Source organism: Geotrypetes seraphini, chromosome 3 (genome assembly GCF_902459505.1).
Source record: "Geotrypetes seraphini chromosome 3, aGeoSer1.1, whole genome shotgun sequence".
In the NCBI taxonomy this organism is placed as follows: domain Eukaryota; kingdom Metazoa; phylum Chordata; class Amphibia; order Gymnophiona; family Dermophiidae; genus Geotrypetes; species Geotrypetes seraphini.
In genome coordinates this window covers 403,210,167-403,223,192 of record NC_047086.1, presented here as the reverse complement: position 1 = coordinate 403,223,192, position 13,026 = coordinate 403,210,167, and the positions used below count along the sequence as shown (strand labels likewise).

The window sequence follows — 13,026 nt, the reverse complement described above, 5'->3', positions numbered from 1 at the left end:
GGGAGTTAGAGGGATGAAAAAGGGAAGCTTGAGAGGTTAGGACTTTTTCAGGAATTTTTTTGAAAAGTATAGTCTTTATCCCAGGACAAGCAAGGCAGCATATTCTCTACATGTGACGTCATCCACGGAGCCCCGTCACGGACAGCTTTTCAAGCAAACTTGATTGAAGATCTTCAAGTTTGCTCGTGCTGCACCGTGCATGCGTGTGCCTTCCCGCTCAACTAGGGGGCGCATCTCCTCAATGTGATCTTCAGTTCTTAGTTTTCCGCGGAGCCAGAAAGCCTGTCTCTCTTCTCTGTGTCTTGTCTTTTTTTTGTTTTTTGTGCCTTTCTTGAACCGCGGCTTCTTTTATTGTTTTTTATGATCGGAAGTCGCTGTGCCCCGCGTCTTTATTGTTTTTGTTTTTTAAAAAAAAATCCTCGATCGGGGGACCCTGGTTTTTTTCTTTGGCTGCCTGACCTCGCGTGGCCACGGCCTTCTTTTCCTGCCTTATGTCCTGGCCTGTTACCAGTTTTGCGTAATCTGTTCTCTTAAATTGCCAACTTTCCCTCCATCCCATTATAGTTAGCTTGGAGGTCACCCACATGTAGAGAATATGCTGCCTGCTTGTCCTGGGATAAAGCACAGTTACTTACTGTAACAGGTGTTATCCAGTGACAGCAGGTAGATATTCTCGCAACCCTCCTACCTCCCCGGATTGGCTTCTTTGCTAGCTATCTGAACTGAGGACCACGTTGAGGAGACGCGCCCCCTAGCTGAGCGGGAAGGCACACACATGCGTGGTGCAACACTAGCAAACTTAAGATCTTCAATCAAGTTTGCTTGAAAAGCTGTCCGACGGTGCTCCGTGGATGACGTCACCCACATGTAGAGAATATCTGTCTGCTGTCCCTAGATAACACCTGTAACTGTGCTTTATTTCTTTTCTGAAATTATTGAGATAGCTTGGGGAAATCCACTGCTGATTCTTAGGATAAGCAGCATAAAATCTGTTTATTACTTGGGATCTAGCTAGATTCTTGGGACCTGGGTGATACCAGGCTTGATGGATCTTTGGTCTGTCCCAGTATGGCAATTCTTATGTTCTTAGACTCTCACTCTTCTTTTCTACAGGCTGGCGCTGACATCTCCATGATTGGACAGTTTGGTGTGGGGTTCTACTCTGCCTACCTGGTGGCGGAAAAAGTTGTGGTGATCACCAAACACAATGACGATGAGCAGTATGCATGGGAGTCCTCTGCTGGCGGTTGTTTCACAGTCCGCACTGACCATGGTATGTCAGACTACTGACTTGGGAGGGAATGAGCAAAGTCTTGCCATAAGATGTTAGTCCATGGAACTGGCTTGGTATGCCGATATGGAGGATCCTTGCTTCAATTCCTGGATCTGTTCCCTAAACTGGTGAAGAAGGTGGGGGTGGGCACTAGGCCTAGGTCCTGGGTATGATTTCAGCGCAAAGAACTGGAGAGGGTTAGACCTGGCAGATGCTCCATAACTGACCTGATTTTACACAGAAGATTTACATGCTTAGCACAGTTATAAAATGCTGTTTTGGGCATGCATGCTTTGTTTCCATTGTTTTGTTCTTGGTTAATTGCTTGACATGTAAGGCCTATCCATATCTTCCTCTTCCCCCCTTCGCTTTTAGCTGTATATAACGCCCATGTCTCCTCTTGGCACAGGGGAACCTATTGGCCGAGGCACCAAAGTGATCCTTCATCTAAAGGAAGACCAGTCTGAGTATCTGGAAGAGAAGCGTGTTAAGGAGGTGGTGAAGAAGCATTCTCAGTTCATTGGATACCCCATAACCCTCTATGTAAGTAGCTAGGAGCCCAGATGGTTGCAATATACCAACTCCTTCCTGCATTGTACTCCTCAGCCCAAACCTTGACCTTGTCTTGACCTGCTTTTCTATTGCAGTTGGAGAAGGAGCGCGACAAGGAGATCAGTGATGACGAGGCAGAAGAAGAAAAGATGGAGGAAAAGAAGGAAGAGGAAGAAAGTGGTGAAGAGAAGCCAAAAATTGAGGATGTGGGCTCAGATGATGAGGAGGATGGAAAAGAGAAAAAGAAGAAAACGAAAAAGATCAAGGAGAAGTACATTGATCAAGAAGAGTTGAACAAGACAAAACCCATCTGGACCCGCAACCCTGATGACATCACCCAGGAGGAATATGGGGAATTCTACAAGTCTCTCACCAACGACTGGGAGGACCATCTGGCTGTGAAGGTAACCTTTGGGGAGGAAGGGCACCTAGGTTAGGGATGGAGGGGGCTGCTAACAAACTGTACTAGTCTGGGGCAGACATTTTCTCATCTTGAAACCCTGCTGTACCAAAAGGGTGAATTTGGTGGCTGTGCTAGATAGTCTGTCCTGTTTCTGCTTTCCCCATTTCTCCAAGTTTCATCACATTGAAAGAATCTGGAGGTCGATGGGATAGGGATTCTTATTCAATTATCCCTTCAAGTCTTCCATGGGAAAGAGGGAGAAGGAAAGACTAACATCTTTTTTCAAAGATGGCATATCTGGATGTAATGCACCATGAGCTAGTTTTTTTTTTTTTTTTTTTTTTTTCCCCTTGTACCTAAAGGGCTTATCTAGGTTAGTACACCTTGTCCATGCTGTCATCACCTTGCGTTTAGACTACTGCGACGTACTTCTCTCGGGCCTCCCACGCACTTGTCTCACCTCTTCAATCCGTTCAAACTGCTGCTGCGTGACTCATATTCCATGAGAGCCGCTATTCTCACATTACCCTTCTCCTCAAGTCGCTTCATTGGCTCCCCATCCATTTCCGAATACAGTTTAAACTCCTCTTGCTGACCTACAAGTGCCTTTGCTCTGAAGCCCCCCCCCCCCCCCCATATCTCTCTTCGCTCATCTCCCCCTCGTGATCTCCACTTGTCAGGCAAGACCCTCTTATCCATACCCTTTTCTTCCACTGCCAACTCCAGACTCCGTCTCTTCTGTCTTATAGTGCTGTATGCCTGGAACAGGTTACCTGACTCGATACGTCATGCTCTGTCCCTGGCAGTGTTCAAATCCAAGTTAAAGGCCCACTTTTTTGAAATTGCTTTCAACTCAACTCCCTCACTGCTGTCAGATACCTAGACCCACTATAACCTCCCCAACCCTGAAATGTCCTGTCTAAATTAGATTGTAAGCTCTTCAGAGCAGGGACTGTCTATTGTATGTTAATGTACAGCGCTGTGTACGCCTTTCAGAAATAAGGCACAAAATCTCAAGGACTAGCAGTAGGTTTTGAGCCCTAATTTACCTGGATTTTCGGCTCGCTGATCTGACCATTAGGCTCTACTCCAGTGATTATTCATTCTCATGCTTGGTATTTAGTTATTGGGATTTTTTTAGCCACCTTTATCAAGAAATGCCTGCAATCTAGCTTCTGTCTTACTCGCAGCTGGGATGCTGCCTTAGCTGTAGCATGCTGTGAAGTGAGCTCTGATACTGTGTAGGTCTGAGCTCTCGCTGATACACCTCTCTTCTTCTGAAGCATTTCTCTGTAGAAGGCCAGCTGGAGTTCCGGGCCTTGCTGTTCATCCCCCGCCGGGCTCCCTTCGATCTCTTTGAGAACAAGAAGAAGAAGAATAATATCAAACTGTATGTGCGCAGAGTCTTCATAATGGACAGCTGTGATGAGCTGATTCCCGAGTACCTGAGTAAGTACCTCTGTCCTCCCACACTCCCATCTTTCACCCTGGAACGCTTTTGAACTATACAATACAAGACATTCTCCTCCTCTCGTTTTTCCCTTCTCTGTTTCTTTTCTCTCTATTGAACTTCCTTCCCTCCCTCCCCCAGTGGATGTACATCTCTTGGTCTCATGTACTAATCTACCCTAGTAATGTCTTAGCCACTAATTTATTTATTTTTAATTTTAATGTACCTTACATACTATTTTGATTGATGTGCACTGCCTAGAAGTCTGATTAGGCAGTATAAAAAATTTTAAATAAACTTGAAACATGTAGCAAATGGAAAGTTCTTAGTGTTCCCACCCTCTGCTGGAGTGTGACTGGGCTGATCTAGAGCAGAGGTTCCCAAGACGTGGTACACATACCCCAGGGGATAGGCAAACCATTGGCTGGGAGTAAGCGGCATCTGGCAGAACATAGGACAGATGCAGTACTAGGTTTTATCTTCCTTCCGTCTCCCTGCTCTCTCACATCAGTCTCCAAATTTACCTATATCAGTAGTAGCAGCTCAGCAATTCATACAAGCAGCCCTGGGGCCTTTGCTAGGCTGTACCTCGCCTCATTGATGCAACTTCCTCTTTCCTTGGAGGCGAGGCCTGCTTGTATGAATTGCTGAGCTGCCACTACTGATGGTGATTCAAGTAAACTAGAAAAGGCCACAAAGAAAGGTGTTGGACTAGGAGAGTGCAATGCGTACTGCTGGAATGGGGGGGGTGTGTTGAGAAGGGTTGCTGCTGGACCTTGGGAGATGGGAGGAAGTAGAGGGTGCTGGAGTGGGGGGCGGGGAAGGGGGAGACTTGCTGGACTGCAGAGGGAGCAGTGAAGAGGGATACACCTAGCCCTAGGGTGTGAGGTGGGAAAGGCGCACAAAAGATTTTGGGCATGGAAGGAACATAGGGACACAGAGGGAGATGCTGGCCAGTGAAGGGATGAGGACACAGGGGCAATACTCAAGACGGGAGGAGGGTTAGGGCCCCGGAGGGCAGATGCTGGATATGGAAGAAGGAAAGGAACAAGGACAGGGGAGGTTCTGGATAGGGATGCAGAGGGAAGATGGACAGGAGACCCTGCAAAATCAGGGAGAAAAGTGAAGAAACTTTGGGACTAAAGCAAATGGAAAAATATCTCAAATGTAGAATTTATCATGGTGGCCCTTGAAATGCACATCTGATACCGTGTATTTCAGCTTCTATTTCTCTAGTATTGGTTTTCATGCTGAGTGACGACTTGAGGATTCCAGTTCAGTTTTTTGCCTTCATAATGATTTCAGATCCTGTGATCTCTTGTTTCATATTTGTTGAGGCTCTGTCAGTCTGTCTTGCATGTGTGATGGGGCTGTGGTATTCTACTAGCATGTAGCTTTCTCTGTAGAAATCTTGTAGCAGTCTCATTTGTCCCGTTTTTGCACTGGGTGGTGGTAATGTTTTGGGCCTGGTGTAATATTTAGTGTCATTTTTCTCATAAGTTTGTTGCTCCTTGAGTCCTGGGAGATAATGCTGTGGAATTCCGTATGCCATATATATAAAATGGAGCGTGCATTAGCAACACAGAGAGGTTATTTTGGCAAGTTTCAGAAGATCTGGGGACCATTAGCAGATTTCTGTAATGAATGAAATCATTTTCCCATAATAAAAATCTTATTAAGAAGGGAGGGGGGTGGGTTTCATTTTATTTAATTTATCTCATAAAATATTTGTCATTATTTTTATTATAATTGTTACGTGTATTGGGAGGGTTTAAATTTTAATAACAATTATTATACATATTAGGTAATACATATATTTCAGTTATTTTTGTTCATAAATACAGAATAATATATTGTATTTACAGTGGTACATGAAAGGAATTCAAGTGTATGTTTTATGAGATCATTTTAAATTTCTATGTTTCACTTGTGGATGTATGAAAATGAATAAAAAAATTTAAAACAAAATGCTGTTATGGTATGGTAAGGTTCCAACTGTGTGTTGCAGTGGAGGGATTGTGTTGGCCTTACTGAGGTGGTGATTCATACTTTAACATAGTTTTAGGTGTAGACATTTTTGCAGTAACATATGTTGAGGAGTGGCAACGAAAACCTGTTCTTGCAACTCCCAGTCTCATGAGATGACAAAATGTGCAAGCTCCCTGAGAGGAAGGGGACAGACAAGGCAGATGGGTGCGATGTGAGGGAGAGGAGGTTAGGGAGGGAATGACTGAGGGCCTCATTTTAAGTTTCGCTGTTCATTTTCACTCAGTTTGTAAGAATTCACACACCACTTTTCAAGGGGCCAAACAGTTTGAGAGTGAGAGATTACAGATGATGCAAACTGTGCTTGTATGCCAGTAGCAGTGGCCTGCATTTGTTTGTTAACAGTTTAACAATAAAATGTCCATTTCAAACTCTGTTCCTTGGAGCTTGCGGGTACTCGTTTGAAGCTTGTTTGACTTAAGGGGTTGGGGAACACTAATCTAGAGTACCTGCCAGCCATAGCCACTCAAAGCCCTGTTCTTTGGCAAGTGGTATTACAAGCCTCTGTTCTTTTCAGACTTTATTCGTGGTGTGGTGGATTCAGAGGATCTTCCCCTCAACATCTCACGTGAAATGCTGCAGCAGAGCAAGATCTTGAAGGTTATACGGAAAAACATTGTCAAGAAGTGCCTGGAGCTCTTCTCTGAGCTGGCAGAGGATAAGGAGAACTACAAGAAATTCTATGAAGCTTTCTCAAAGAACCTGAAGGTGAGGAGATGATGGGTTGGGGGTGCCATGAGACATGCCAAGAGTCTGGGGTATTGAAGATGGTGAGTAGGACCTGAGGGGCATGGTGGGCAGAGAAGCTCATAAAGCTTGGTGATTCAAACCAATTCAGTAAATGATTTTTTTTATTTTTATAAATCTTTATTCATTTTTCATCTTACAACAAATATATATATATATATATATATACATTTGTCAATGAATACATCTTTTGAAATTCTATCATTTATGATACTAATAGAAAAATTTTTTTATCCCATCCCTCCCACCTTTCAATCTTATATTCCATCAAATATCACATAAATAATCTTTCCTAATAATCTAATCATTTAATAAATTCAAATTCTCCCCTCCCATCTCTTCTACCTTAAATTGTTTCTGTAATGTAAAATGGTATCTACTCATTGCAATATTTTGTTAATGGCCCCCCATTTCTCTTTAAATTTATTAAAATTCCCTTTTTTGCACAGCTATTCTGTCCATTTTGTAAATGTGACATATCGAATTCCACCAGAAGTTATAATTGAGTCTATTCCAATTTTTCCAATTACTTGTGATCTGTTGTATGGCGACTCCTGTGGATAAAGATTTTCTGAAGATAATTTATTAAACACTGACATATAAAACCATGAAAATTCAATTTAAAAAGTACAATGATAAAAAATACTGTGATAAAACTCCAACCGGACTCTACACGGACTGTGTTTTGGCGAACACGCCTTCCTCAGGGGTCCAATGGTTTGCAAACTCACATATTGGACTGAAAACAGTCTATTGTCTTTAAACATGTGAGCAAAGAACACCACATTTTTTTGCTCCTTCAGCTTGTCTGCAGTGTTCTTTGCTCACATGTTTAAAGACAGACTGTTTTCAGTCCAATTCTTTATATGTGAGGTTGCAAACCACTGGACCCCTGAGGAAGGCGTGTTTTTGTTTTCATCGGTGGATTGTTTTCACTGTGGATCATTGGGTCTCTCCATTTTTCTTTGTTGTATGGCGACTCCTGTCATAATCATTAAAAGTTTATTGTTCTTTGATGAAATTTGGCTCTTTGCTCTCATTGACATACCAAATAAAATCGTATCATAGGATAATGCCACATGATTCTCCTCAGTTAATGATTTTTATCCCAGAACAAGCAGGCAGCATATTCTCAACAGTGGGTGACATCACCGACAGAGCCCCGCAGCGGACAGCCTCGAAAGCAGACTTGCTTTTGAAGATCTTTGTAAGAGCTTCCGAGTGCTGCACTGCGCATGCACAGTGCAGCACTCAGAAGCTCTTACAGAGATCTTCAAGCAAGTCTGCTTTCAAGGCTGTCTGCTGCGGGGCTCTGTTGGTGACATCACCCACTGTTGAGAATATTTGCATGCTGTCCCTGGATAACAACTGTTACAGTAAGTAAGTGTGCTTTATCTGCAGTGTTACGATTTCCTTTGGGTTATAGTCATTGACCAGCAGATGGAGACAAAGTAATTCTTTGATTTGCTGTAGAACACTTACTTCCAGCAGATGGATGACGGGCGAAACAACATGCAGCACCTTGAGATGGTTGACCTAACTGGCACTCGGTGCTCCTTGGGCTTCCTTTTCCTGGTCCAGTTTTATACTGAGCTTCAGTCAAATGGTGGGCACTTTCTCCTGATTTAAACTGTTTGTTTTAAAGGAGTCGAGGGGTGCCTTGCTTGGCTTAAGTTCATTAAAAAAAAATCTAGGGTGGGGGCTGTATGTCTCAGTTCTACCCACCCCAACAGCTGCCAATACTTTCAGAAGATTGCCTGTTCTGTTTTTCCTTCTTTGAACGGATTATTTGGGCACTTAGATTATTAGATGAGATGGCTGAAGTTCACGTTCTAGACACGGCTGTGGTGCTTAGGCCTGTGCACATGATTTAATGTCTTCTTTGCTCCAGGGACTCTAGCTCAGGCCAATTCTGTACTATGAATAGGATGCATGCAGTTTAAAGGGGGATGGGACTTGATATATACCACCTTTTCTGTGGTTACAATCAAAGCGGTTTACATATTTTAGACGGGCACTTACTTTGTACCTGGGGCAATAGTGTTTAGTGGCTGATGCTGAGGCAGCAACTATAATCACTGAGCCACAGTTCCGGAGCAAGCGTAGTTTTAAAACTGAATCGCACTCGAGCTGCACTGCAGCCTTTTAAAACTAGAGAAGATTTGCTGTGGGAAGGCTAGCTGTTCACTTGGTTGGTTCTAATTGCCTTCTTCCTCCCACAGCTTGGCATCCATGAGGACTCTGCCAATCGGAAGAAACTCTCAGAGCTCTTGCGCTACCACACATCACAGACTGGTGATGAGATTGCTTCACTGACCGAATACGTTTCACGCATGAAGGAGACGCAGAAAAACATTTATTACATCACAGGTAAGTACCTTGGTTTCAGGGCTTCTCTGCCGGTGTCTGCACCCCCTTCTGTGGCAGTAGCTGTACAGTCACGTGAGCACTTCTTGTGCTCTTTGTAAGCCCTGGCTCAGTGATATTGTGCAGTGCTTTGCAGGCAGCTGTGTGACTAGTTGTCATGCCTTTTCTAATGAGCTGTAATTGCATTTCCACTGGGCTATATATGTGCATCATTTACAGCGTGTGATGTTTCCTGTGACAGGTGAGAGTAAGGAGCAGGTGGCCAACTCTGCCTTTGTGGAACGTGTGCGGAAGCGTGGCTTTGAAGTGGTCTACATGACTGAACCGATAGACGAGTACTGTGTCCAGCAGCTGAAGGAGTTTGATGGCAAGACCCTGGTCTCTGTTACCAAGGAGGGGCTGGAGCTCCCAGAGGATGAGGAGGAGAAGAAGAAGATGGAGGAGAGCAAGGCCAAGTTTGAGAACCTTTGCAAGCTGATGAAAGAGATACTAGACAAAAAAGTGGAGAAGGTGAGTGGATGAGGACAGGACTACCCCACCCTAGGATAGAGGTGTGGGGGTTGGTGTCGTAACTGCTCCCTAGCCTAGAATGAGGGTGGGGAAAGGGGCACCAACTTGATAGGAACATAGTTGTAGGCAGTACTTCTTAAAATTCATATATTTCAGAAATTAAAGTAAATGCTCAACTAATGGGCTGCATTTGGAGATGATGAAATCCTATTTTACTGTCTTTGTTTTTGTTGTTTTTTTTTTTTAATCCGCCAAGACTTTCAGCTTTTATTTTGAATTTGGAGATCACATAACTTGTAAACCACATAACGACACTGTATTGTCCCCGTGATATTCTGTTCATAGTCCAGAGCTTGAATAGCATAAGCAGTTTCCCAACATAGGGCAAGCAAAAGTGAAAGGAAAATGTACAAGATGGGCAGCATTCAGCCTGTCACCCCTCTATGTTTTTGGGGGAGTAGGTGTGGGAGTGAATTTTGTGTAATGTACACAAGAAATTTTTGCTGCTGGAGCCCCAAGACGGGAGGATATGGGTCAGCCTTAACTTTGAGCGACACATGGATTGAGTGTCCCTAAACAGCAGTGTTCTTTGAAAGTGTTTTATTTAAAATTTTTCTATACCGATTAAAAACTAAACGGTTCTGCAGCAGTGGCCTTGCCCAGTTCTGAAGTGTGAAACCTCAACGGTGTTGGTACAGCTGGTGCCCAACTTCTCACTGCCTGCTCTGTTCCCCAGGTGACCGTGTCCAACCGTTTGGTATCCTCACCTTGCTGCATAGTCACCAGCACCTATGGCTGGACAGCCAACATGGAGAGGATCATGAAGGCGCAGGCCCTGCGTGACAACTCCACAATGGGCTACATGATGGCCAAGAAGCACCTGGAGATCAACCCCGATCACTCCATCATGGAGACCCTGCGGCAGAAGGCAGAGGTGGACAAGAACGATAAAGCAGTGAAGGACCTGGTGGTGCTGCTCTTTGAGACGGCACTGCTTTCCTCCGGCTTCTCACTGGATGACCCCCAGACCCATTCCAATCGTATCTACAGGATGATCAAGCTGGGTCTAGGTAAGTGGACGAAGGGGGCTATGGGAAAATACTGGCTTGGTTTCTGTACAGTAGGTGGGTAGACGTTCCTCTGCCTTCTGTGGTAACACTGAAGCCAGCATTTTAACTGCTTAAAACACTAAGGGCGATATAACTCAAGCTTTCTCGGCTTAAGTTATTAAGCTTATACACACAGTTTCAGTGCCAGTTGTCTTTATTTATTTTTTAATTCAATTTTCTATACCGTTGTCCCAAGGGAGCTCAGAACGGTTTACATTAATTTATTCAGGTACTCAAAGCATTTTTCCCTGTCTGTCCTGGTGGGCTCACAATCTCTCTAATGTACCTGGGGCAATGGGGGGATTAAGTGATTCACCCAGGGTCACAAAGAGCAGCGTGGGTTTGAACCCACAATCTCAGGGTGCTGCCACTCTGCCACACAGGCAGAAATTCAGTTCACCTTTTGGTTCATTTATATTTTTAATTGCCAAAGATTTTAAAGGCATGTTAACATCCCCTGTGAATCTGGTTTTGGACAAGATGCATGTTAGGAATTAGCATAGCTTTCAAGAGAGGCTGCCTCCATGGATCAGACATTGATACCCTCCCCCCCCCACCCCCACACATGTTGACAAGGGAAGGAGAGACATACAGAACACCGATTGTCACAGCTCTTCAGTCTCACTAGGCTATTTTTCCTATTCAGACTAAGGGAAAAATAGCTTAGCTGAGTAAATCAGGCCCCTAACGTACCACAGTAAAGACACTTGTCAGAAATGAAACCTTTTTTTCAGCCCCTCACCCTCACCCTGTCCCTTAGTCCCTAACTCAATCAAGTCTCTGCTTCTTCATCAGTCACCATCCTCTAAGCACTCAGCTGCCCTTCAGAATAGTTTCTGCGTGAGCAGCTCTGCACTCTGTAGCCCCAAGCACCAATGCAGTTGGAATGCTAAAATTAAGAATGAGACATGTAGGTAGAGATGAGCAGAAGCTCGTTGGTGGGGTTTATGTACCTTTTTTGACTTTATAAACCACAGCACAAACATGCAAGCTCGGGTTCAAACCAGCCCTTAAACTAAACCACTGTGGTTCATTTCCAGAGCACTAACATTAATACAGTACTTCTGAAACTCTTATTTGGCTTGCTTAAATTTCAAGGAGAACATTAAATTTTGAAAACTACAATGCAGATGGCCAGCAAGTAGGGCCACTGCTTTTATGGGGGAGTGTAAGCCTGCTGTGGTGCCCCTTGGTTTGGATGCCTTTAAACGTGTTCTCTGCTTTGCTCTGGCATTGGGCAGCTGGTTCACAGAGGGATTTTCTAGTCTCATCCCTGGGGAAGGAAATGCTATTGGCTGCTGTCTAGTTGTTTGGGCTCGATCCCGTCTGAAATGATAGGTGATCATTTCTCTTTGCACAGGCATAGATGAAGAGGAAGTGCCCCAAGAAGAGAGCACCACTGCTGTGTCTGAAGAAATCCCACCGCTGGAAGGAGACGAGGATTCCTCCCGCATGGAGGAAGTGGATTAATGTGCTGTGCAGCTACCCCGCCCTCTCCCCACCTCTCAGTAGGAAGAACACAGGCACAGGAAGCTAATCCTTACACCATGGCTCCTTGACTTAACCATTGTCTCGCCTCTTTGTCTGAACTGTGCTGTGATTTTGGCTGGGGTGGGATAAAAGCATGTATAGCTGTTTGTCCTGAGACTTTGCTTCCATACAGCTGCTATTCCCTCTCGACACTGACAGGCTGGGCCAGAAATGCTCAGTGTAGTATAATGCCAGTAAGATGATATCTTTGGGGACCCCCTCTTGCTGGCTGGCTGTGTTGTCTTGACATCTGATTATCCTGGACCGGAATGTCTGCCCTTCCCGTGAAGGCACCCTGTTTGTCAGTTTTTGTGTGTTCTAAAAAAAATTAATGTATTCAAAATAAAGAGAATGCTGTTTTTACACTGACTTCAAGATTAAACCCTTTCTTGTTTAGTGCTAGTCCTGCTTTGCAAGTGTAAGGTAGGCATGGAGAATTTCTTTCTATTGTAGCATCCAATAAGCACAGCCTTCAACTCGACCACTTTTTCAGTACACAAAACTCTTAACTGTGCATCTTATTGTAAGTTTTTATGTAGACTTCAGGTTCACGAGAACAATTTTTCACATGATTTTCAGATCTCCCTTCAGGGTTTCCTTTGAGCTTACCAGTATGGGCTAGATCTGGCCTCCACTTCAAGGAAGCCTCAAACCACATGACTGCCAGCCACAGAAAAATCTCTGGAGCCAGGCTCCTGTGGGCCCTTAACCTAGGGACAGGTCCAAAGTTGCAACTATCAAACCCAGGATTTGCAAATAGTCCTAGATCTGAGATTATGAACCTGAAGCTTACTGATTCTCTTTTGAGGCATGAAAACTTGCCCTCTTGTTTCTACGGATGGTCCAGATAGTACAAGGATTGAGCGAGTTGATTTGTTGCTGAAATAGAATTCTCAGCCCTGCTCCTATAAATGCGTATGCTAAATAGTGGAGGCCTAGTTCTCGACCATAAATATTGCCTGCATCAACTAATCATTCTGATAGAATTAGCCAGGATACTGCCCTTGCAGAGCAGTTTCTTGGGAAAAGACTGAAAGAT

General features: G+C 44.2%; 1 protein-coding gene across 1 annotated transcript in view; it reads left to right on the top strand.

The window, feature by feature from the left end:
• HSP90AB1 (heat shock protein 90 alpha family class B member 1) overlaps positions 1 to 12,356 on the top strand; it is a 34,595-nt gene extending 22,239 nt beyond the window's left edge. Inside the window, exons 4-12 of the mRNA XM_033936406.1 lie at positions 1,114 to 1,273; positions 1,683 to 1,816; positions 1,921 to 2,229; positions 3,512 to 3,677; positions 6,242 to 6,432; positions 8,694 to 8,841; positions 9,080 to 9,348; positions 10,085 to 10,418; positions 11,818 to 12,356. Coding sequence (XP_033792297.1) covers positions 1,114 to 1,273; positions 1,683 to 1,816; positions 1,921 to 2,229; positions 3,512 to 3,677; positions 6,242 to 6,432; positions 8,694 to 8,841; positions 9,080 to 9,348; positions 10,085 to 10,418; positions 11,818 to 11,927 — 1,821 coding nt within the window. The 3' untranslated portion in view covers positions 11,928 to 12,356. The remainder of the gene's footprint in view (positions 1 to 1,113; positions 1,274 to 1,682; positions 1,817 to 1,920; positions 2,230 to 3,511; positions 3,678 to 6,241; positions 6,433 to 8,693; positions 8,842 to 9,079; positions 9,349 to 10,084; positions 10,419 to 11,817) is intronic.
• Positions 12,357 to 13,026: the final 670 nt, after the last annotated feature.